The sequence below is a fragment of the Bombyx mori genome, chromosome 3 (genome assembly GCF_030269925.1).
Source record: "Bombyx mori chromosome 3, ASM3026992v2".
NCBI lineage: Eukaryota > Metazoa > Arthropoda > Insecta > Lepidoptera > Bombycidae > Bombyx > Bombyx mori.
The window spans coordinates 8,367,294-8,393,745 of record NC_085109.1 but is presented as its reverse complement, the minus strand read 5'-3'; the positions used below and the strand labels follow the sequence as shown (position 1 = coordinate 8,393,745).

The 26,452-nt window shown below is 34.9% G+C and overlaps 1 protein-coding gene and 2 long non-coding RNA genes across 10 annotated transcripts in view; 2 read left to right on the top strand and 1 right to left on the bottom strand.

Moving 5' to 3' along the window:
- The window catches only part of LOC101736421 (protein split ends), a 108,000-nt gene that overhangs the window by 1,317 nt on the left and 80,231 nt on the right, over positions 1–26,452 (top strand). For 6 of the 8 annotated variants that reach the window (XM_038018574.2, XM_038018558.2, XM_038018569.2 and 3 more), the window contains exon 2: positions 22,102–22,416. The exons of the other annotated variants lie outside the window; for them this stretch is intronic. In XM_038018574.2, the coding sequence (XP_037874502.1) occupies positions 22,102–22,416 (315 nt within the window). The remainder of the gene's footprint in view (positions 1–22,101; positions 22,417–26,452) is intronic. 8 annotated transcript variants of the gene reach the window in all.
- Positions 572–20,128, top strand: LOC134201373 (uncharacterized). Its single transcript, XR_009976635.1, has 2 exons — positions 572–15,256; positions 16,558–20,128. It is a non-coding gene; the product is annotated as an uncharacterized LOC134201373 (long non-coding RNA).
- LOC134201371 (uncharacterized) lies at positions 15,865–16,566 on the bottom strand. Its single transcript, XR_009976633.1, has 2 exons — positions 16,344–16,566; positions 15,865–16,047 (listed from the first exon to the last, which is right to left on the bottom strand). It is a non-coding gene; the product is annotated as an uncharacterized LOC134201371 (long non-coding RNA).

The following is a 26,452-nucleotide window of genomic DNA, read 5'->3' as shown; positions in this document are numbered from 1 at the left end:
AGAAAAAGAAACATAAAAAATATCTCTAATTGAAAAACTAATAATAATCTTAAGTTTCCGGTGAAGCTAATAAACAATTTTTAGATGATTTTGAACAATAATGTTTATTTTATTTTATTCATTTAATTGTTATATATACCAACAAGTTTTACTGATAGTTTATATTTGGAATATCTTTTGATTACTATTAGTCTAGGGAGTTTCTACATATTTCTTTCTAATCTAGAGAAAATCATAATCAAATTCATGAATAATAGTTCTTGAATTGATTTATGTAACCTTGAAAGATATTATTATTTTTTATTATAGATTTTATTATAATTACGTGCAAAGTAATAATGCTTTAACAATAGTAATATTGTTCAAATGTGTATCTACTAAAACACAATTTGGGATAATTTAAAAAGAAATACAATCATTACTTCATTCTTGAATAGTTTAACAGTTCAGTACTGTATTTTTTTCCATGTACTGATTTTTCAACAAGCTTTTAATAACTTGACCTGTATAATCTATTAAATATATATGTAATGGGAAATTTGAACATAATTTTTGCCAACTTTCAGACATCTAATAACTTGAATTACATGGACCAAGGACTTATGACCAAACAAGTATTTTATTATTTTGGCTTAATACCCTGACTGAAGATCAGCTGCATCAAATATAAATTTCTATTTTTAGTTCAGCCTGCTATAATCTAATTTTTTTTAACTACATTTTGTTTTTTATTTGCTTTTAACAAGTTGCAGTGATGTCAATAAAAAACCACCTTTAGAAGAAAAAAATATGAATCAAAATGATAAAATTATGTATAATAAAGAAATATATTATGATTTACCACTAGCTTAATGAATAATATCTGCAACATGATCCTTCTCAATGGTTACTTATGTACAGCTTTGCTGATAAAATTGCTAATCATTTCACATGACACAGAATGAAGTACTCCTATGCAGATTAAATATTGAAAGTGGCTCAAAATAACTAAACTTCAACATTCTAACACTTTATTGTTGCTAGCTACAATTTTCTTTCCATTTGAATCTTCAGAGACTAAGTCTGTCTGTATATTGGCACAAAAAATGGCCACAGTACGTCTTTGTTTCATGTAATGTAATCTAATGATCAAAATATTAGAGTTTTTACAAGTAGATTAGCACCAAGACTTGACATTCTCATAATAATTATTACAAACCTGGTTAGATATTTGTCTGAATTACTTAAAATACAATAAGAGCATAACTGGAAAATCCTCATTGCTCAATAAATTATTTTACTTGTTAAAATTCAATATTTCTTATCAATATGAGATGAAGTAAAAAAAACAAAGCAAGTAATATTGTACAGATCTTTAAGATATACCACTAAAAATAGATATATAAGATACTAGCTGTAACCGTCTGCTTTGGTGGGCATTTAAAATTAACATTATTATTTCTCACCCCCACAAAGATTCTCATCACTAACGCCCCCGCAACTAGTGTAGGAGTCCAACACTCATATAAATATTAGCCTATCCATTAAGTACATGTATTTTCTACATGGAAACCAAGTTTCAAGTCAATCGGATGCATGGTTCAGTAGTTATAACCGAACATCTGTAAAAACCACTCTAGATTTATATATTAGTATAGAAGTATAGATTCAATGTTATGCTTACAGTTAGTCTATGAACTATTTATAAAGCACCTAATGACAAAAAAGTGTAGTCCTGTTGACCACTTCTGACAACTTAAAATAATAAAAAAAAAAAATCTGTTCTGATTTGCTGCCGTGTAAATGTTTTATTCCATTTTAATCAATACAATGAAATAAAAAATGAACATTTGTGTTGTCATTCTACAAATAACTTTACATCTTGCACAATAAGACACAAACTTGGAATCTAGCCTTTTTAAACAAATCTGTTTCATGTACTTTGTTGTGAATACTTTCTCGTGCAAAAAGTAAAATGGAGCAGAATAAAATGAAGTTGATTTATCTGAAATTAATTGCTTGGTAATTCATCAAATGACATGAAATGTAAAGAGTTAGAATAAAGAATAAAAAAAAGTGAACAGTTCAAATGAAATGACATTAGAAAAATGGTGGGAATTTACTTTATTTACTACAGTGGAATTTTTTAGAACCCTTTTTTTCATACCTAATTGCTGGTAACCTAAAGAGCTTATTCCAGCAAAGTCAGACAGGGTAGCTGAGGTCACAGGTTTAAGCTGAGAGAATTTGCCTAACCCAACCATTGAAATCCATTGAAAAGATCCGGCCAGAAACTCGGTAGATTATATCTGTGGACTAGGCTAACTAAATGCACTTGAAATTAAAAGCACTAAATTATCCACGAACACCACATATTATAATATTATATTAAAACTAGCTGACCCGGCAAACGTTGTGTTGCCTTAAATAAGATTTCTAGGGAAATTCTCGTGTAGAAAAAAAAACCTCACTCAACTACATAATACCTCATTATAACCAAAAAATAAAATTATCCAAAAAATAAAATAAAAAAATAAATGTTTGGGGTGGACAACCCTTATCACTTAGGGGTATGAAAAATAGATAGTAGCCGATTCTCAGGTTTACTGAACATACTATTGATACACAGATAAAAAAAAAAAAAACATGGCTAGCAAGCTATGACTGATACACAAATAAAACCAAAAAAACATTAGTGAGTAAGACAGGAGACCAGCTTCGTCCTAATCCCTACTATGTGATGTTTGCTGGATGAGTGGTGACACCTGGCGGGGATAACTGATCGATTGATAGTTGAACAGAATTTAAAAAAATATATAATTAAAGGAACTTAAAATTATAACTCTGAATAAGAATTTATCGTACTACAATTATAATATTTGATTGCCATCTTGCAACCTTATTGCGGATCTGTGCATAGAATAAAAAAAAAATTAATAGGGGTTGATCCTATAAGAGTGAAAATTGAGAGTAATATAATATTTTTTTATTTTAAGTCATGACAAAATAAAATAAAAAACTTGCCAAAAAAATTAAAGTTTAAACAAATAAAAAATAGGGGTTGATCGTAGAGGAGTGAAAATTGCAGAGTAATATGAATTTTTTTATTCTAAGTCATGACAAAATAAAAACAAAAATCTTGCAAAAAAATTTAAAGTTTTTAATTAGCAAATAAGAAATAAGGGTTGATCGTAGAGGGGTGAAAATTTAGGGTTGTATGTATTTTTGTATGCTGTATCATAAAAAAATAAAACAAAAATTTTTGTCTAGAAAATAAAAAAAATATTTTATTGTGGACCACTCTTAACATTTAGGGGGATGAAAAATAGATGTTGTTTGATTCTCAACCCTGACCGATATGCACGCTAAGATTCACGAAAATCGGTCGAGCCGTTTCGGAGGAGTTTAATCACGCACCCCGTGACACGAGAATTTTATATATTAGATTACATTACGTTTTCATTATGGCGACTATCGTTTCGGTTCTCTGTAGAAGAATATATTGAATTTTTGTAAATGAAATAAAACAAGAATTTATAATTTTATATAAATTAAAATGAATTTACAAATTATTTCTTATAGTTTGCTTACTGCTATAAACTTCATTTATGAATTTATCTATCTTTTCGCACTTCATAAAAATACCCTATCTATTTATCGACAGTTAATATAATTTTTTGGTGTACCTCATTGGTGATATATTTTTTTATTTATTTTTATTGCCGTATAGACAGACGAGCATACGGCCCACCTGATGGTGAGTGGTTACTGTCGCTCATGGACGTCAGCAATGCCAGGGGCAGAGCCAAGCCGCTGCCTACCGTTTAATACTCTCCACAAGTCTCGTTTGAAGAAGGACATGTCATAGCACTCGAGAAACACCGAGGAGGGGAGCTCATTCCATAGCCGGATGGTACGTGGCAAAAAAGATCTCTGGAAACGCACTGTGGATGAACGTAGTGGCTCCAGGTAGTATGGATGAACTCTACTACGGTGGCGGGCGGTGCGATGGTAAAAACGAGTTCGCCATAAGTTCAGTATTCTTCATTTTCCCAAGGCCACAAGTTCGATGAAATAGTCTCCAGAAACTTATTCCAATAGATTATTACGCTATTTTACAAATACACAAGAGCAAGATTAGTTATATTTCATGTAGAAAAAATAGAATAGAGATACTAATAAAAAAAACAAACCCTATGTATTAATTTTTTTTTTATGTGATTTTATGACCTGGTTACTAAGACCTTTAAGTCATGCCTTATTTTAATTTATATTATTATTTTTATGATAAATGATGAAATGAAATGAAGATGATTAATTTGAGACATTAGTCCACTGGAATGAAATCAAATGAAATGAGATGAGATGATATGGGATGAAATATAATCTTAGTAAAATGGTGGTCATTTGCTGCGACTTTTTCATTGGACTTTTTGGAGAATCCCGACAAGTGACGTCCAGCGGCTTTGTTTCATTTTCCCACATTTGTGCACTTTCATATATATTAAACAGTTAATAAACCACCGTTATTACACATTTAACCTTACGAAATACTAAATAGACAAACTAAAATAAATCACACAACTTCACTCTTTGCGTTCCCGCCAAAAAGTCCCATTAAAATTATTAGACGAAAGGCACAGATATCATAATTTTACTTATAGACGACTGGCTGACTACACAAGTCCTTTCGGCGGGGTGAACGAAGACTAGATTCTGTTACACAGCATCTGAAAATATATTCAGCGTGGTTCAGAATGTACGACTTACCGTTTCGTTGCCTGCTTTGTTCACGAGCCCTTTTATCAGTCTTCAAATCGACATTCTGGAATCCAAATCCCTTGGGCCAAAATGTCTTCTAGCCCTAGCGCGGTACATGTGTATTTTTAATGAGTCCTGTGGGATCACGTACTCACAGTCGTCGCCAATCACCTTTCATGAAAACTTGTAGCTGATACTGGGTTGCCTTTCCCATGCGGGGCCAACGCAACGGCATGCAAATTCTCCACCGTATCGACATTGCTACCACATGTACATTTTTATTAAGGCATATTCATTATTTATTTATAAGGTTCGTTGAAAACCTTTAGCTATATAAGGTGCGGCTTTCTTTCTTGATCATGTATTTTAGCCTATGAGGACCAGGTTAACTATCTCAACGATTTATAAAATGGCTTCAAGACTAGCTGCTCAATGGTATAATAGCCGGCAAACTTCTTGAGCATTTGTTGACGTAGTGGGGGTAAGTTTGCGCATGGTACACTCACGTGCAAAAACATTATTTACTCTGCGTCATAATGCAATTAAATTATTAAAATCAACATATGTATTTATTTATATATTTATTAGAACATCAACAAAAAATATAGGTTAATAATTGTAATAATTTAATCTTGGGGTAAAATAGATATTCCTTCTATTAAGTCAAAACTACAGCTGTTGCCAGGTCCTTGGTTCAGTTGAAGCGAAGCTGGTATTTGTAATTTTTTTTTCGTTATCATAATCTTGACCATCATCATCATCACTGTTTTCATCACCCGAGTCGCCATCATCGTGATGAGTCGACATAGGGCTCATCGGTGTAGTTTACAACTCGGTCGGTTCGATCTTCTTTTTTGTCTATAGATAATTAATTATATTTTGAAGATATTCGATTCGTAATAATCGAATGTTACTTTTTTTAATTACCAGCTTCCGATTATTTTCTGTTTTTTTTTTCCATCTGAAGCCTAGCTCTTTCATAATTTGTCGTAAACTTCATTCCGAGCCATTAAAATGTATATCTTCTTTAAATTTTCCGAAGCCTTTCTACGGTACGGAGTTTCGCTGCTTGCTATGTAGTTATTATGATTACATCTTTTTATTACAGATTGAACGCAACTATCCATTCCGGTAACTTTCTTCTTCCCTGATCTTTTCTTACCCGGAGTCCCAAACACGGCGAGCAAGCCAGAGCCTTTAGCTTCGTTAATAATGGACCTAACAGTACTCACTGATGTTTTTGTTGCTTCCGAAGTCTGTTTTACTTTTTCCATATCATTTTTCTCCTGTTTTATAATGAAGCAATATACGTCGTACACAATTTTTCTACCCTTTCTTTTGAATACAACACCAGTTTGTCACGGCATAGTGTATTTTTTATAAAAAATCAACAAACACTCAACAAATAGCAATGGCAACAAAGTCAACAAGCAATTATAACAAATAACTTAACGATTAATAACGATAGACTTTTCACTGTACGCAAGCGTACTTTTGGGAGCAAGCGGAACGAGGGCGCGGTGCGGGGCGCAAGTTTCGACTGATCTACCAATAACGCGCTCGATACGATTTCCCCTGCCGTCGCGCCTCACCCTCACCACCAAAGTGATCTAAAATTCGGTTCTGCGCAGTCAAGATCATTTGCTCAAAATGTTTGCCGGTTACTATAACAACTACAGATTTTCAAAACCTTCCATCTGTAAAGAAACCATTCCAATCTGCCCGTTACCTAAGTATCAATTTTAAAAAATGTACAGGTTGTGATTATTGAAGAAACTCAATACAGATTTTTCAATACAATCACTTTCAATTCACGTTTCTCCTCGCGCTTTAAGATCGACGTCAACACATGTATGTATATGTTTATGGATTGTAGTAATCACTTAATATCATATGGGCCGTGAACTCGTTGACATTCTTAAAACTCACGTCAGTCACAGTCAAACGTCAACATTTGAAGTGTCATTCAAAATTTATTCAACTTAATCTCATTAAAACAACTCTTTTAAAACAGTTTGCTATCACCGGCTCCACTAAATTGGTCACAATCCTGAGAAGAAACGCCTAAATATAATAGGTTGGAAAAAGTCTTTTCGCATTATAGTATGTATGAACTTGTAATAAAATCTCTTTGGCTATACTTTTTGTAGCTGGCTGGTGCAGTGTCTGTGAAAGTAGCACAAATTTGGTTTAAGCGTTTTCAATCCGGAAATTTTGATGTCAAAGATGCACGTCGCTCTGGTCGCCCTATTACGGATAAAATGGATGCCATTTTTGAAAAAGTGGAGCAAGATCGGCATGTCAGTAGTTACGACGTAGCTGAAGAACTGGGAATTGACCACAAAACAGTTTTGGCGCATTTGAAAAGAACTGGGTACACAAAAAAGCTCGGTATTTGGGTATCTCACGAACTCACTGAAATAAACCTGATGAACCGTTACTCATTTGTGATTCTTTATTACGAAGTAATGACACCGAACCATTTTTGAAGAAGCTGATAACTGGTGATGAAAAGTGGATCACATACGATAAGAACTTGCGAAAAAGGTCGTGGTCAAAGGCCGGTCAGGCTTCACAGACTGGCGAAACCCGGGTTAACTCGCAACAAGGTGGATGCTGTCATTATTTGCTATTACCACCAGCCAGGACCATCGATTTTGAACTCTACTACGAACTACTGATGAGATTAAAGCAAGAAGTTGAGAGAAAGCGGCCGGAATTAATCAACAGAAGGGGTGTGGTTTTTCACCATTATAACGCTAGACCTCACACATCTTTGGCTACTCAGCAAAATTTAAAAAATTTAAGAGAGCTTGGCTGGGAGGTGTCAATGCATCCGCCGTATAGTCCTGACCTTGCACCTTCAGATTTCCACCTGTTTCGGTCTGTTCAGAATTCTTTAGGCAGTGTCAGGTTAACATCACGAGAGGACTGCCAAAACCAATTGTCGCGGTATTTTGATCAGAAGCCCCAAAATTTCTATAGCAATGGGATCACGTCCCTACCTAAGCGGCACGTAAGTTGGCAAGGTTTTAGAGTAGTGGGGGTAAGGTCGCTCATAGTGCACATTGCAACTAAAAATAGTCACTTTTATTGCCCGAATATAATTTAATTTAATTTTTTATTTGCCATAATTTATTTTTAAGCATGTGTGTTGAGAAGAAAGTTAAAGAAAAGAGAGGAATTCGAGAAGTGTATTAAGTGTTAATAAAATACAATTAAAAGTAAAGAAGTTTACTTTAAAAAAATATACTTAATATTAAAAATTATATGTCGCCTTCACTATCGTTTTCTAATAGTGCTACCCCTTGCATTAAATTTATGGTAGTACCTGAGCTGGTGGAAGGAGTTGTCTCCTCATCCTCGACATAACTCTCGTCACTGGCGTAAATAATGAAATGCTCAGTGACTGAATCGACTATATGGTCATCGGTATTTGGTCCTGGCATTGCAAACAAATTTAAAACAATAACACTCTTAACAAAAACTAAATTTAAAACAATAATAACAATTCGTAACAAAAACTCAATATAAACAATGGGTACCTACAAGTTTAGTAGGCGCAAGTGTAGTCAGGAGCGAACCGAACGTAGACGCGGTGCGGGAAGGGAGGGTCGACTGACGCACCAATCGCGCGCTCGGTACGGTGCTACGTCTTTCCCCGCGTCCCGCTTGAGAACCCAAGAGACCTAAAAAACGACTTGTGCGCATCAAACGACTCTTGCCAAGATACGTGCCGGGGACTATACAAGATGGCAAAAGCTATCGAAAAAATTGGTACCTACATACTTTAGTTAAATGTAAATAAACTACATTAAAAATTGTTGTGAATTTTCTAAAAAGATGCGAAGAAACTTTTTCCCTAACCTATTATTAAGTGCCAGAATATTTTTTATTACCATTACTAATTTTACGTTATTTTCCTTTTAAAAGTAGATCAACAATTTTATTGTTTAAAATGGAGGATTATACTGTCCATTAAAATGAAAGCGCCAATAGCGATTAGCGAACATCTCATTTTCATATCATATGATGTCTGTTGAATGTTAAGTAGTAATTAACTTAAATGTTTTACTACATAAACCTGCTTTTAGAGTGAGTAACAGTTTCCTTAAACCTGAGAAAGATTGCTATAAAGCAGCACAAAGGCACGGCTTAAAGAGTTGTTATAGTATATATTCGCGCCGTCCGGAAAGTAAATATATCCTTGTTTTTCTAGTATTTATATTTCACAATTTTGAAAACCTGTGGAAGTTATTTTAAAATTTTAAATTTCAAGAATACACGGCAACGTCTTAAAAATAACCACATTTAAATATATATATAACATTTTTATATGCTTGGGAAAAAGGTATAATGTGGACTGTGTTCATAGAAGTCAGGGTTGCCCCATTCATCGTCGAACTGATTCATGTCCTTTTTACTTCTAAGATAAGTATGTAGATCAAAAAAAAAAAAAAGAAAATTTAGTTAAATACATATACATATGCGCCTTTAATGTGAAAGGGTGTCAACAAGTGCAACCTTTTGGCATTTGAAATATTGAAAGTACTCAATGAAGCTAAGCACTGCTGCTTTTTCAAGGTGGGTGGCGCATTTACGTTATGGATGTCTATGGGCTCCAGTAACCACTTAACACCAGGTAGGCTGTGAGCTCGTCCACACATCTAAGCAATAAAAAAAAAAAAAAAAACGGGAGTGCTGTGAGGAATTATTTCAGATGATCCTTTTTACTACGGCCTTCCTTTAGTTAGACTTTAGAGCATACTCTCTAGAAACAGTGCATTCCTAGGAATCTTTTTTGTCTGTTAGGTACTATAAAAAAAAAAAAAAAAAAGGTACTATACAACTACATTGAACTTTGTTTAACGGCGTTTCCTGAGCGTTATGACATGCCCTTCTCCTAAAGAAGTTTTTGGAGAATAATGAGCAGCTTGACTGTGTTTTTGCTCACGTCCATGCGCGATGTTAGCCACTTATCATCAGTTCGGTTGTATACACATCTCTTAACGGCTACAAAGAAACGGGGTTATCGGCTAAATATCTCTACATTCCTCATGTACCATGGAGCTATAATAGTTCAGTTAAAGAAGCGGGTTTTCAAGACTGAAGGAGTTTATGTACTCCCATTAATAATGATCATGTCACCTTATTACGAAGGAACAATTGTTCTTCGCTCGCAGATCATACAGATGGCGCTTAGATACTTGACCTTCCTGGTCTATGATATTCTCAGCCCGAAAAGGATAAGGTGAGCGGAGTAGTGGTTTGCAACTGAATCGGAAGGACATTCGCATCGATGACTTTCTTTTAGTATGCAAAGCTGAACTTTGCACTTGGTTAACTTCGAGACGCCACTTTTGACTGAACAACAAAAGACAGGCTGAAGTGAAGTAGGGCCAGGATTAGACGAAGGACCAAAATCAAAACGAGTGATATACCAAGAACTTTCGTAAGGTGAGCACGAAAATGTCCGGCAGGCCCAAGTCGTACTGTTTATAAATCAAACCTTTTTACCAGACTTTGTCGAACATCATTGCGACATAGAAGAAAGAGGGCTCCCGTAAAAAGCTTGATACACCCAAACAGATTATGTTATGGGTCTGTTAAGATGTTGTACGTCCGAGTGTTTGAGTAGAATCTAAATTGCTCGTCAATAAAGATACCCTTGAAGAACACCTGAAGTTTCTGAGGTGCTTGCGGAGCTATTGTCTTATTACTTGCTTAGAGACATAAGACTAATCAGGTAGCTCGATAATTCTTTGCATTCCAGGCTTGTAAATGCTGATAATGTCTGCCGCACGATCTCACCAGTGCGAAAAATACATTCGTTGTGTCTTTTGATTTATTGAGAAGTTCTATAGAGCTTTGAGAATTATCTCTGCCATTTTGTTTATTAAAATATTGCTCAGAAATAAAAAAAAGTGGTCGGTAATTCTTTTTTCTGTTATTCTATTTGGGAATTTCCAGAGGAGCTGTTTTGATTTTAACACCCGACTCGTTTTTAAACCACTCTGCCTTTTTCTCTCTTTCCTTCATTGCTTTGATCGCTTCAATATTATGAATTCTACATTTTCTCACAGATTTTTTCTCGCAAACAAGACCCTAAAGCTATTAATATACTAGTTAAGAAATATCCGAGAAGCAAGGAAAGCTTAAAAAATTCTCCATACCTGCTTTGCGTAATGTTATTGCAGCCATTCAACTCTTGACACGCATAATATCAAGCATATTTAACAGAGAATGGTCCGTAAATGAAAAAAAAAACAATGTATATGTGAAAACTTTTTTTTTGTTTATTGTGATAGTTGTTATGGATTGATGATTATTACAATTTTTTTTTTCTATTTTAAAACACTCCAGTTACTTAAATTTTAACCTCGACTTTGGCAAAGTTGTGTCGGTAAAGAAAAGTAATAATATGGACAAAAGCAGGAAGATGTATCGAGATGTATGTAAGATCGATTAATTTAGAGGGCTTCAAAACTAGTTCGTTTGCTACGAGTTATTCAATTATACATTTTTTTATAATTTTACACTACTTCATTCATTTCATTCACTACCTCGTTCATCCTCAGTGCGTTTCCAGAGATTACCATCCGGCTTTGAAATGAGCTTCCCTCCGCAGTGTTTCCCGAGCGCTATGACATGCCCTTCTTCAAACAAGGCGTGTGTAGAGTATTAAACTGTAGGCAGTGGCTTGACTCTACTCCTGCCATTGCTGACGTCCATGAGTGACAGTAACCACTCACCAGATGGACGGCATAGTCGTCTGCCTACAAGAGCAATTAAAAAAAATTGACTATTTAAATTGATATAAAGCATATAAGTTAAGTAATAATGGAGATTTCTAGTCCATTGGAAAGTATCCTGTTGGATACTTTCCAATGGCTCCATCTACCATTCCATGGGGTCCATCTACATTTCTACCTCAATGAAATTAAATTACCCATTTTAAGCAAGATTCTGTTTAAATTAATTATGGAGTTGTTATAAATAAGCATAAATTTTCCTAGTTAGTAGTAGAGTAGTCAAATAAATAATAGAAATGTTTTTAGAACTTGTTTTTTTGTTTAAATGCATCTTAAAGAAACCGTAATTTTTAATTTCCGGTAATAGGAGGTTGTAGAACAAAATCATAGTTTAATAAATTGAAGAACGCATCTAACATAAAGTGCAGTTTATTATAAATATGTTTGATTACTTAAAATAAAAATATATATAGCCGCGCCGTAAAGGCAATTGACTTGTATTTGTTGCGACATCGTTGACTTGTTCGAATTATCAGGCTGTGACGCGCAACGCAAGGCGTGCGATCTGGCAGCGTGGCGCCGCTCTGCGGGTCGAATACGTTTGTTTGAATTCGGAGCGGCAACGTCGCAACACTTCGAAACGCGTTGTATTTTAACAGACTTGATCAAAAGTTTAAGCAATTCTTTAGTCACGAAACGCTTCATAAATACCGGCGTCATAGTTTTGTGGTATTGTGAGGGTCTACGCATGTGAAACGAAAGGGTTTGTTTCTGTACTACCTTAGCTCACGGGAAAACGTAAATTACCGTTCAATATCTGCCTTGCTTAATCCGTGCCTAAAAATTGTTTATTTTTAATTGAATTTTTGATCTATACAGTTTTAGTTTTATTAATATTAATTAATCTATCTCGGGCTATAATCTATCTATTGTAACTTGGCGCAGTCGGCTAGCCAGGGCTAGCCATAATATGGCATTCCATTCGGCTATTGGATGTTATGTTGCGCTCTCGTATTCGCTCGGTTCAGTACATTAGAAGTTCTCGATAGCGCTTAGATAATGCTACTATGTTGACCAGTCGAGTAGGAGAATGTTATTGTCTCTAAATCGGTTTATAACATGGAGCAGGCTCGCAGGATTTTCACGTTTTCTCTAAGTTGATGTTACCGAAACTTCGCTTTAACGAGGGCTCTGAACAACTTCAAGTAAATTTATGTAATTTCAACTGTCTGACCATGGGATCTTTACAAAGAAACATTTTGCTATTCCATCCGGCAGCCCCAAATTATAATGCTGCTGTCTCAGTTCATATAATAAGCTGTAGGCACTACACAATCGTGATTGTGTTCTTCTCTGACACGCTGCTTTACTAACATCATACGCAACATTCCGAACACCACCAAAATATAAAAAAGAAAAATTATTAGTTTTAAACATTAAAATAAGTAAGTATAATATACAAATTGGAAATTTAAAGTATTTTATGTTTATAAAGTGAATCGGAATTCCACTATTTCTTGGCTTGGGCTGTTTGTGCGAATAGGAGAATGGACTGAGCGTGAAAAAATCGAATGCAGGAAGTTTTTAAAAATGTACTTTTCTTAAGGCTTTATTGTTTTATAAGCAACTGTCGCCGCCGCGGTCTAATAAAATACAGTTTAACTCGATTTTTTTTAAATTCAAATAGACCATCACATGTGATTATAAATCCCATGACTTAAACGCGATTGGGAATGCCGCTTAATTACTAAAAATAATCTAAGAAACTTAGGGCTTTCCCTATTCCAAATATGTAAATGTACATAAAAACTACCATATATTAGGTATTATAAATAAACTAGTCGTACCTGCCCGCTTCGCTGGGCATTTAAAATTAACATTATTATTTATTGTCATTATTAAGGAGTCCAAAATCATATAAATCCTAGCCTATCCATTAAGTACATGGATACCAAGTTTCAAGTCAATCGGAAGCATGGTTCAGTAGTTATAACGGAACATCCGTAAAAACAACTGTAGATTTATATATTAGTATAGATATCATGTGCTATGAAGACGAGTTGAAGTAAGAGATACAGGTCTACATTACCAAGGACTGATCTGTCAGTAATGTTGTATGAAGTACAGTTGCTAACAGTATAAAGACCTTTCGTTATTCAGGCACTTTTAATTTTAAAACTTATAACAATGTCATGTAAAGCTCGATCTGTTCGATCGATCTTTTTACTGGTGGTAGGACCTCTTGTGAGTCCGCGCGGGTAGGTACCACCACCCTGCCTATTTCTGCCGTGAAGCAGTAATGCGTTTCGGTTTGAAGGGTAAGGGAGCCGTTGTAACTATACTTGAGATCTTAGAACTTATATCTCAAGACGGGTAGCGCATTTACGTTGTAGATGTCTATGGGCTCCAGTAACCATGGGCTGTGAGCTCGTCCACCCATCTAAGCAATAAAAAAAAAGATATTTAATTTCGAAACGAACGATTAAATTTTATTAATTTCATTGTGAAGTATTATTAGTTTGCACTTTTAAATCTGAAAATATATTTATCAAACTTGTTCTCAATTTACAATCCTCTACAATGCGACGCTGTCTTCAGCATCTTCTGCCGGGCTTACTACCCTCTGCCACCGAGTCCCACATATTACATATTTATACATATTTTACAGATTTAGTATTTTTTTAGTTATACATAGCTTACATTTATAGTTTCTTGTTTCCATACTTTAGATTTTCGATCTGTGACGTCACAAAGCTACTGACAAATAATTTGTTCACCCCGTGTAATTTCCCTACTGATTTGAAATTATTTAATTCATACAATCAATATGTCCGAAACAGAAGTGTAATCATACAGCAAATTCGGAGAGAAAGCGAGCATCAATGTTACCGTACATTACCGTACTACGATTAGACTCCACCCACTCTCGCTCTATCGACCTGCGCGGTCATCTTGTTCTGGCACCGTGGTGTTCTCTACACAGCTCGAAATTATTCTTATTACAAAATAAACTTTTTACATAAAAAACAGACTTCGTTAGTAATTTTGTTTTGTAATAGCACCAAAGCTAGTCAAGGGATAGTTTAGTTTTATATTCCTAAGACACGGAAGTTGAATAGTTAAATGCGTCAATACGAAAATATGGCAGATCAGCAATACTCAACATTTTGAAAATTAAAAATAACCAGATACAAATTTTATTAAATATATTTCATTTATTTAACATCCGACTATTCTGAAAGATGTACTTATCTAAATGAATCAATTCCACTAAGCAGATGTTACATTAAAAGTTTTACTACATTACATACATCACTTTAATAAAATATCTTTTGCAAATCTACTCTCAAACTGCCAAAATTTGCAGAATTGTGAGTTATGCTTTGACAATATTTCAGCTATTAAAATTAATTTATATCAAGACCCAGTAAGTATATCAGGATATTTTCTTCTAAAATCTCAAAAAGATCACTTTAACAGCAATATTAAATGTATTCGAAAAAGTAATTATTATAATTTAACTAAGAACGCTGAAAATATTTGGCGTATACGAATATATTTTTTAATTTTTTATTGCCCTTGTACGCACACGAGCATACGGCCCAACTGATGATGAGCGGTTATCGCCGCCCATGGACTTCAACAATGCCAAGCCGCTGCCTACCGTTAAGTACTCTCCACAAGCTTCGTTTAACGAAGGACATTTCATAATGCTCGGGAAACACTGTGGAGGGGGGGGAGCTCATTCCAAAGTCGGATGGTAGGTACGCTTCGATCAACAATAGTAACTAGATAAAGGGATACGTACAAAATTAAAGCAAAAACTGTCCGCGTGAATATATACTTATATAGCTACATTCGTTTACTAACAAACGGAGAAAAAAGTTTTGAAACACTTTTACTTTCAAACTAATAACAACTATGGCACCTAGTAATAAAGTCACAAATCTCTAAAATATTATCTAATACTTACGATTATTCGTCACATAAAACGAGCAAAGCAATAAATTACTCCTGTCACTTACCAATAAAAAGACATATTTTAAACAACTTTTAATGTTAAATCAATCTTAAAATGCAACAAATAAAGTAACTTTTCCCTTAATTGCTCTGAGAACTAACATCGTTTTGCTTTATTTATTTTTGCTTCTTGAAATGCCGATTTCTATTTACTACAGGAGGTAAGGGAGTCGCGCTTAACACTAAAATAATTTATTAATGAATTAAAGTAAAAGTTTAGTTGTTTACTTTTTATGTTTTGGAAATGTATGTTTGTTAGTATCTATACATTACTAATTATTTTATTAGCGTAACGTTTTTGTGTAATATATATTTTTAAGTTTTCGCGACCAGTGCACATAATAAAACAACGTTTAAACGGTTTCAAGCGTGGTATTTTTATTACAATGTTTCGGCCACATTTCAGTAGCCGTGAGCACGGAAGGCAAAGATGTCCATTGTCAATAAGCGGAGTTCTTAGCTGGCTTATAAAAGTCATCTCTTGTTTCTCTGGCGACAATCGAGATCCATTCTGCACACGTGATTGCTAGGAAAGCTAAAATAAAAATGGAAAGCTAAGTATCTAATGAGAGTCCAACAAACAGACACAAAAGCAGCATTAACCAATTTTAACCAACTAATTTTGAAGTGCTGCTAACAAATTTTAAAAAATTATTACAACACAAATCTACTCCATGCATTTACTGTTCTGTTAAGCAAAAGTTTGTCCATGTGTTGGCCGAGCCTTGGCCAACATTTGTAGCGGTGGTTAAAAATCGGTAATTTTGTTCAAAATTTAATATTATTTATAAGTTTAAAGCTTACAATATAGTTTATACTTCATGTACTTACCGAAAGTAAGATACTCCGGCCGTTAAATTGCTTTTTCGGGCCTTATTTTTGCAACTTTTGAATACACACTGCGGTATTGTGAGACGGGTTGACATTGGCTGTGTTTGAAGTGAACTAAACAAAATAAGAGCTCACATTTCAAGTGCGCTGTTATTTGACGAGACGGATTTTATGCACCGACCCGAAATCTAGTTACTATTGTTGATCGAAGTAGGTACGTGTCAAAAAAGATCTCTGGAAACGCAATGTGGGTGAACGCAGTGGCTCCAGGTAGTATAGATGAACTCTCTACTCCGGTGGCGGGCGGTGCGATGGTAAAAACGAGATGATGGAATCGCCTCAGACAATTCCTCAGAGCACTCCCCAAGGAACATGTAGTACAAAATACAGAGAGAAGCGAGGTCCCTTCGCAGACCTAGAGGTTCCATATTCTCTAATATAAATATTTTGGATCGGGGTACTCTTATAGGTAAACGAAAATATAAAAAAATCGGGCATAACTTCGATTTAAAATTTAAATAGGTAAAGTAGATTAATGAAAACATTAATTATTCTGATACTGAATGGATGAAAATATCTAAAATTATGATGGAATGTCACATCTAATGAGAAATCAAATATGATCTTGAAAATAATATCATTGAATAATACGTATATATTTCGTAATAATCTCGTTTCTATTTCCTAAAAATATTACAGTTAATGGATGCTAATTATAAAATTTTAAATGTAGTTGGTGTAACATTTAAAATTTTATTAATTTGAAAATGTTAATTTTAGTTTAATTAGCTACGTACCATTTATAAAATCGAGAACATTTTTTATTTGCGAAATGATTACATAACACATTACCAGAACATTTTCTTGATGAAAACTAATGATATAGAAAATGCATAACTTAATCATTGATTAATCAGGAAAACCATTAATTGGACATATTCACGAAAATTTTGTGCCTAATTAATTAATGTGTCGTTTTTAGTCAGCAACGTGACGTCACAATTTATATTCCCTAACTTGTCGCTACCGGTTGGTCTCAAGCGGCAACAACGCTTACAAAAATTTTCGTTGTCCCGTCTCACTCACAACCACTCGCACGTTCCACCAAAGTTGCTTAAATGTACATGCGGTAGGTAGATATATTATAAAATGAGAGCTCTGACTCCGAGTTTCACACGGAAATCAAATACAGTGTGTCTGGCAGCGGGTTGCGGGCTGCGGCCATGTAAGAGCGTTAAATCTGGCAACATCGCACCAGACGCCGACCGATCACGTTGTTTGTGGCGTTATTTTAACATTTGCAGGCATAGAATAGATAAATTATTCGTATCGTAGAACTCTTTATTTATAAAACAAACTCAAAATCATATGATCCAAAAGAAAATTTATTCAAAATCATGTTCGGAGAAACTGAAATTACTGGGCTAGTACAAAATTGTAAAAAAATATGCTATATCCTTTTTATTAAAAGCTAAAGTGCTTTAGCTACAGAATTAAAAGTATTAACGTAAGAACGAATGTTTTTTGTTTACATCTACATACTTATTTATATCTCCCCGTATCTATTTGCGCATGAAACAAGCAGACGAGTAAAGATACTGAAATAAGTACTTATATACATGGCAGCCGAAAGGCCGGAGCGGCAACGTTGCGCTGTGTCAGTTACAGCTACACGCTACATAACTTATCGGTGCGGCAACAGCGTAAATCGGCTGTCCAATTTCAAAACCTAGTATCTGACAAATTTAAAAAAAAGTGTGTTTTTGCATTTTTCGACCTTGTAGACCATTCTCCACATATTAGGATAGCAAAAACCCCCAAAAATTTGTAAAAAACGAAGTTACACAAAGTCGGAAACCTAGTATCTACAGTAAAGGTTTTCAAAATGCAAAAATTACAAGATTAGAACATAGTATATAACATCAACCATTTTAAAAACCTAATAAGTGCTTGTAGTTACTTGGATTTAAAATGGTTCATGCAGATACTAAGGCAATGAAATGGTTGAAATAAACGTCAAAACTCCCGCGAAACTTTAGTAAGTGAGAAAATCGTTGCACGTTGTTCGTGTTTTTGTCTATAAAATGAGTAAAAATCAGTTTTATAGGTCGAAATTGATCTTGAATGCTTTAAAAGAACAACATGGTGAAATGTAAGTACGCTTCAGTGTGTTTTATTATTGTCAAGGTTTTTTGTTTTCCAAAATTGCAACCTACTACGACACATAAAGTAAATGAAGGTGCAAATATTCCAGAGGATGTTAAAACTGCATACGGGGATCACAAAGCTAGAGCAAGTAAAGCAATACAAAAGTATCAAGAAGATGCCTCCCTAGAAAATACTTCCTCTGTGAGATACTATTCGATGGATTTACAAAAAGTTATGTTGTTACCCGACATGCCTAAAGTCAAAGAATCGTTTTTCTTGAGTAGAATGATAACTTTCAACTTGACATTTGCACCAATCAGAAAGAAAACGAATGTTAATAATATTTGTATTCTATGGCATGAAGCCTGTTCTGGACGAGATTCTCATGACATTGTTAATGCAATTGCAGCAATGATCGAAAAAGAAAGAGATTTTAATCATTTGATATTGTGGTGTGATAATTGCAGAGCTCAAAATAAAAATTGGATCCTCTTTACATCACTTGTTACTATAATAATCTCTGGGTTTTTCAATTTAAAAAGTTGGACTTTGTAATACCTACCTAACTAAAGATCACACAAGCATGTCGCTGATGGAGTTCATGGCAATATGGAGAGGCAGATTAAAAACAAAAGATGCTGTGTACGATTTTGAAGACTATAAGAATGTAATTTTGGGTTGCAAATCGCATATTGAAGTTATCGAATTCGAAAAATCGTATGAGTGGGTAAAAAAGAAACGCATACCGCGACGCAATGATGACCTTGTTCCCATTAATAATTTTTTGCTTAGTTCTTTGGTTGAAATAATATTTGTAAATGGGTGCCGTAATATGTTTTGAATGATTTTTAATCTCCGTATTCCGAGTTGAATTCTCTTATTAAAAACACAATCTCTTGATCATGCCAACCTTAAAAAATATTCCAAGAGGCATTAACGAAAGTAAAAAGGAAGGCATAGTAACAACTTTATTTAGCTTAAAGAAGTTTTGGAGAAGAAGTCTTGGCAAAGTGTACCGATTAATAATAATCCAGTTAATTTAGTTTCTAGTGGACAAATATTAATAACCGAATAATTTATTTTTATTTGACTGTTTTCAAATATTTTGAGTGATTATTTTTTGATTTTTTACTGTGAACAAATAGTGTTTGGTTTCCGATTATGTGTTTTTTTTTTCTTTTTCATTAAAACTGCTTATTTCTGCCCATATTTATGTTGTTTTATTCTGTTTTTTCTTACTATGTTTAAAAAATTGCATTTAGTTCCTACTCAGTAAATTCAGACCTAAATGAAAACAAAGCAAGTGATCTTACTAAGTCTATTAATTTGCGTTTATCCCCACTCATTATATTTTAGAATTAGATGAAAACAAAGCAAGTGATCTTACTAGGTTTTGAAATTGTCACACTCAAAAAGTTTGATCTAAGAAAACAATCTTTTTATTAGTAACTGCTCCTCTACGCACATCTTTTGTGATAGACGCATGAAATCTACTTTTTTATAAAGCCTGTTATGCACCTCAAATTTTGCAATCACTCTCAAGAAGGTACGACTAATATTATTGAAACGGCACGCTGTCAAAGATATGAAATTGTTTTTCGGCTCTCCTGTAAAATTTAGTTTTATGCAGATACTGGGTTTTGATATTTCACAGCCGAAATGTTCCTTTTAGTTTCTCTCGCTCTTTTAAGTATTATCGACGTGTGCAAGTGCTTGGTGCTGGTATAATTTAACGGGTTGTAGGTTGTAGGTATTTAAAACTTTTCAGAGTTAAGAAAGTTCTTATACGGCCTGCTTTTTTTTTATCCAACTACGTTTATACTTAATATTCGCTTTAGCTTAAGATGGCAGTTAAGCTCACGGCGTACTTTGTGTTAAGAGGTTACAGAAGCCTATTAACACCATAACGTATATACGGTCAGGCAGCTTTCACAAATTTATTGATGAAAAAAAAATTGCATGCATTGCAATATGGGCTATCCTCAGATCGCATTCTATACTTGCTTCGCGGCATAAATAGGTGGGGTGTAACGAACTCCGCGTGCTGACTAATAAGTGGAGTACAAATGAATATTAGAGGGAAGGTAAAACAAGTAAGGTAGGAAAATAAGTCGAGATTACCACTACTACGGAAAAACTCATGGCGAGGAAGTAGTAGAAAAAGCTCCTTTGTAGCTTTTCCTACCCAAATGTCTAATTACTAGTTCTCTATTAACTAGGTACTATGGTTGATCTTGCTATAAGTAGGTACTCGTCCTTACTCGCGACATGTTTTATTTCTGCTGCAAAGCATTCTCATTCGTTTTCGTGTGAAAGATGATATGAACAGTCTCAATAATATTTCAGACTACAAATTTTTTTAAGGCATTCATGTTGTAGTATCTCTCGACAGCAACCACATAATATTAGGTCATCTTTGATAGTAGACTTTAAATAAATAGAAAACCTGCTTCACATTTTATCATTCACAGGTAGGGTTGCCAACTTTTTGAACAAACCAAATGTACAAATAGGAAAGGTATATTAAACATCATGTTGATAGGGTTTTAAATTTATACAAGAGCTTTCCCACTATTCTGTTCTTATTTGTCCGTTTTGAAAACTTTGTAAGCTTTACTGTATTTAAAATCAAATAAAAAATATACGAGCAACTCGTTCTTAATATTGTCAATGTTGCTCTATTTTCGTCATTAACTGTCATTCATTATAGAAACCCTATTTCTGTAAAAGTAAAGATGAAATGACGAGAGACAGAAATTAGATATATTTTGTGAAAATTCTAACAATATTTAAATAACCAAAAATGTACTTATAAACTTGATGAAACTTACAATATAATAATAGTATGGTTGGCAATGGTTACTAACAGTATGGTTGGCGACTCTAGATTGAAGTGCCACTTTCAAGTTATCTTATGCACTTTCATATTTTATGCATAATTAATTATATGTCATCCTAGTTAAACTACATATCCATTTCTAGGCACATCTGAGCTGATTGGAATTGTTTTTCTGTTCAAAACTGAACACGATCAAATAAAAAATATCATCTGCTGATTTTACTGGCTTTTAGCTACTAGTCATAGAAAACTAAATTTTGAAATCTGTATTTAATTAAGACTCGTCACACATGGTTTCGAATAGTTAAGACAACATATCCAATTGCCGAATTTAATGCGAAATTAGTTTTCATTTTTGAAATACTGATATCTTATATCTGAGGTGGGCTATTTGATTGCCCTAATGTTAGTAATATTCGTAATATACGTAGCTAAAATGCCGGTTAAGGAGTAAAAAAAGTAAAACATACTTTATCCTAACAATAAAGTGTAGTGATTGAAGTTATTGTTAAGATCAAATAAAATCATAAATTTGTTCGATTGCTCAGAAAATCGTTCCCTCTTGCTTTGCTTGATGTTTAAGAAAAATGTTGCCTTGAGTGCATATTATGTGTTGTAACTCTATTTTGATTCTTATCCTTGTATGTACGTTTAAAATAGTTACGCGCCTTTGCATGTTGATGTTTGATATTTGTGGCGTGCATGAATATACATGCTATTGTGTACTCCTCCCCCTATTGTTATTATTAGATGGTAAATTATTTTTTACAGTTATGGCCGAGTCCAGAATGTCAAATTGTTGGGTCGAACAGAAAGCGTACCCACAGGCGCAAGCGTCAGTGGAAACAGTGGAGTTTGTGCCACTGTTGCGTTCATGGATATCAAGTCTGCATCAAAAGCTCACAATATTGAGCATGTGCTTGACGAACGCACACTTACCACGGAGTACTACGAACCTGCTGCAATCCCGTCGTCTGCGGGTGCGCCTTCGGCTGGTTCCTCGCCAGCCGGTTCCGGTTATTCAGGCTCTTCGTCCTCCGTGAATTCCATCCCTGTTCCAGCTTCTGTATCACGTTACCATATTACGTAAGTAAATTAAATACATTATGTAAACTTCGTTTGTTTGTTGTCTATACTTGATGTTTAGATTACCCAGAAAACAGCTCATGCATAGCCTCGTGAAAAGAAATGAGAATGATTTATGGCCTTGTTAAAAATAAAATTTCAAAATTTATCTCAATATTCTTTTCATAAGAAAATGTTAGCTGCTTTGCTGATAATTCGCTTACATAATATTTAATGCACCACAATGTTTTTCATCTCCATTAATAGTTTGTGTTACAGTTAACTAAACCAAACATTGTAACATTCACTGCTTTTTCCGTCTAATAAGCATGTTTTTGTGCACCCTGTGTACATCTTGCCGCCGCCACCGTGATAATGATGTGTGTCTACGATCACTACTGTTTGCAGCTGGATTGCAGTGTATGACTTGGATTGCAGTGCAGGATTTATTAAGTGACAGTGAATTTAGAGAAGTCATTGTGTTTTTTTATTGTGAAAGTGTTGTGGACCAAGTGCAAGTTAAAATGTTATCTCTTAAATATCGAGCCTTGAAGAACCTCTACTGCACATCATCATGGTAGGCGGCGGCTATAAACTATAACCGCTATCCTTTGACATAACAAGAGATGTTTTTGTCTATGTAAATACATCAAGAGCATCCTTGCATAAAATTGCAATGCAAGAAATTCGCACGACTAATAGATTTTTTAATATATAAAAAATAATTACTTGAAATATTTTATAGGAACTAAGAGTAATCTTAAGTACAACACAGATTTTTCAATGACAACTCTTTAACATTCAGGCTATTCAAAAATCAAGCATTCGTCGCGCATGTTTTATAATTTCTAGACTAATACAAGTAATGTTTGGTCCGCATAGCACATTACGGTGTTCAGTTATGTTGCACTAGCAGAAAGTTCGGCCACTTTTCATCTTATGAGTTGTGAAACAGCTTTCATTTAATTGATTAAATTGACAAAATATAAGCTTTTCAAACGAAACTTTTCGTAATCATCTTTTGGTAATCATATTTACCACTGGACAAGTTTATGAAATTTCTTTACTTTTAAATTTATCAATGGCTAAAATAGATTCATTTTTATTGCGTAGATGGGTGAGACCGAATTCACGGCCCACTTGGTAAAAACAGTCTACACTGACTACATACAGGAGTTCATAACACGAATACCGCCAACGACCACCTTGACACAGGTCGAAGTCCCAGTTGTATTGTGTAACGACTGTACTACTCTTTAAAATGTAACGTATGACTGTTACGCAGTTAAACAGACAGGATGGTGGTACATACGGGGGTTATTGCTTACAATACGTTCCTACCACCGTCACAGTCTCCTTGTATATCTGAGTAAGTTGCCATTCGTTAGCCCTAAACACGTCATTTCGGATCCTCCCCCACTAATGGTGCTTTTAGGTACCTGAAGCACCGGTCACTGTTCTCGCCGAACCGTCGCTCGCGACGAAGGGTTCGGCAAGTAACCCATAGATACAGCCCACTGAGTTTCTCGCCGGAACTTCTCAGTGGGTCGCGTTTCCGATTCGGTGGTAGATTCTGCAAAGCACTGCTCTTGCAAGGGCCACTGTTAGCAATACCTCTTGTTTTGAGCCCCGAGAGCTTACCTACACGCTAGGGTAAAACTGATATAGCCTTTTAAGGCTATCAGCATAGATAGGAAAAAATTCGGTAAATCCTTTTGGCGCCTTTTACGACACCCACGGAAAAGATGGGGTGATATGTTTTATTTAGGACGACACCATATAAGCAGAGCTTGTTTAATTTCAAGAGCCAATATATTATTTAAGACCGCCACAGTAGTCAGGGACTCCTTATAATAGGTAAGCTTTCGAATAAATGAAATCATGGTCGAGGTTGGTTAGCTGTCGACGCTGATAATTGACGGTATTTCAACGCTTTTGACATCTTTTCATTACGAATGATTTTTGATTGACAACTATAGGTTGCAACATTTTAGAAAATAATACACGATATTTGACCGCTTATAAGAAGACGAAGAGTTGGGTCCTATTTGGACAATCTGAATGTATAAAAAACGTTTTTTTGTTTATGTGAGCTGTGTGGATAGAGCTGGCGGACGTAGTGTGTGAAATAAATGCGGGGTGGCGGGAGATGTTAGCTGTGTGAGCACTATGCTATGAACCAGCCTGCGGAAATCAAGGGATCCTCCCGCGTTTTAAATAATGTGAACCAAATGGACTAGTTGTTGGTACGTGGGACAGTACAAAATCGGGAAAGCGATCCTATTTCAAGAACCGAATGAATTGTTTTACGAAATTATAATATTGTTGCTATAGTTGCTTTTTAGTTATTAAGGCTCTTAGTAAATCACTGTGAATAAAGTTTTTTCGTTCGATAGGCTTAGATCTTCCAATAATGGTTTTATAAAACTTTAATAACTCTACCGAGAAATTAGGAACAATACAAATCTGATACTTCAAACAATTAAAAATAAATTCATTTAGTTACAAATGTAGCATTTAGCCAGAAAATATTATAAATATGTTTTTATAAAGTGACAGATACGTCCTATTTAATCAAACTAACCGTTATTTATACATAAACATAACCTTGCGACCGTTTGGGCAGTCACGTCAATCAGTAAACAACTAGTGTTCAATTCTGTTGGTTATACAATATTTCGTAGGTAATAAAATATAAAACTTATTAACTTACATGAGAATTTTAATGGTAAATAAAGTCGAAATGGAATTGTTATATTATAAAATTTAGTTTAAAAGGTGATATTTATTTGTTTCAAACCGTATCACGGGGTATCTAATGTTATTTGAAGCATGTGCCAGGAGACTGGGCAACCCACAGCTTTGCCGTGCAGACTCTTCTGATGAAGGTAGGTTTTTATTTATTCGTCATTCAAAGATCTGAAAGGTGCACCAATCTGAAAAATAGCGTTAACTTATACGCTGTCTCTCTGGCCGAGACGGAACATCGGACTCGTTTCTTTGTTCAATCATCATTAGTGGGACATCGCCTCGTTTAAGAGAAAAATCCGACGGTCAGGCCACTGCTCTGTTGCAATAGATCGCCGTTTCGTTTGTCGTATGATGGTGTGTTACATTGCACGAACGCACTCTGTAGTTTTTATATTGTAAACTCGCCACTCTTTGACAATATATTTTCTGTAGAAAATAATATTTTTTTTAAATCGAGTTGACTGTCTAAGGGGCTGCTCTCCAGCTACGCTCGGACGGGTAGATAAGCTCACGGGCTCATCGTGAGAGAATTGCTAACACAAGCCCTAGCAAGAGCAGTGATTCGTTGAATTTACCACTGGATCGAAATCGCGACACACTGGAAGAAACGACGAGAAACTAAGCGGGCTCTGTCTATAGGCTAGGTTTAACGTCGGAACTCTCGCAAAGAAGGGTGACCGGTGCTTGAAGAGCCTACAAAGCACCGAGAGTAGATCGGGAGGTTCCGACAAGACATATTTTGGACGATGGTGGCTTTGCGTTGCCCCGACTTCTGGGTGATTATGTATAGAGTTATGGTATCGTCCCGCTTTTTCAAAGAAGCGTTATGACGCTGTCTTCAGATATTTACGCATCGATTCTTGTTGGAGATCGTCGTGAAGATTTACAATCCATACATACCACGGTGTTCCAATGGCTATCCTGCAGATACGGGATTGACTGGCTGAGTTGGATAGAGTTTATTGGGGTGCAAGCTGCGTAAGTGAACACTACACTCGCATAGGTCATTACGGAACGTAAGTAAATGTTGTAGAGTCACCTTAATAGGCACAATTTACATCGCTTCGTCGTTTCAACGTGGATATTATCGCACCCAAGTAAATTCAATAGGCAATCACTGCCTTGGACGATCTAGGTAGCTGAGGCCAGTCCAATTCAGCACTAAAATATAAGGTCTGTGTCTCAATCTTTTTGTCTAACCCTGGCCATTAGACGTATCTTCTGGCTGAACATTTAGTTTTTACTTCGCCTAAATGTTTCATTCAGCAGTTTGATTTTGTATAATCTATAGTACACGTATACTGGT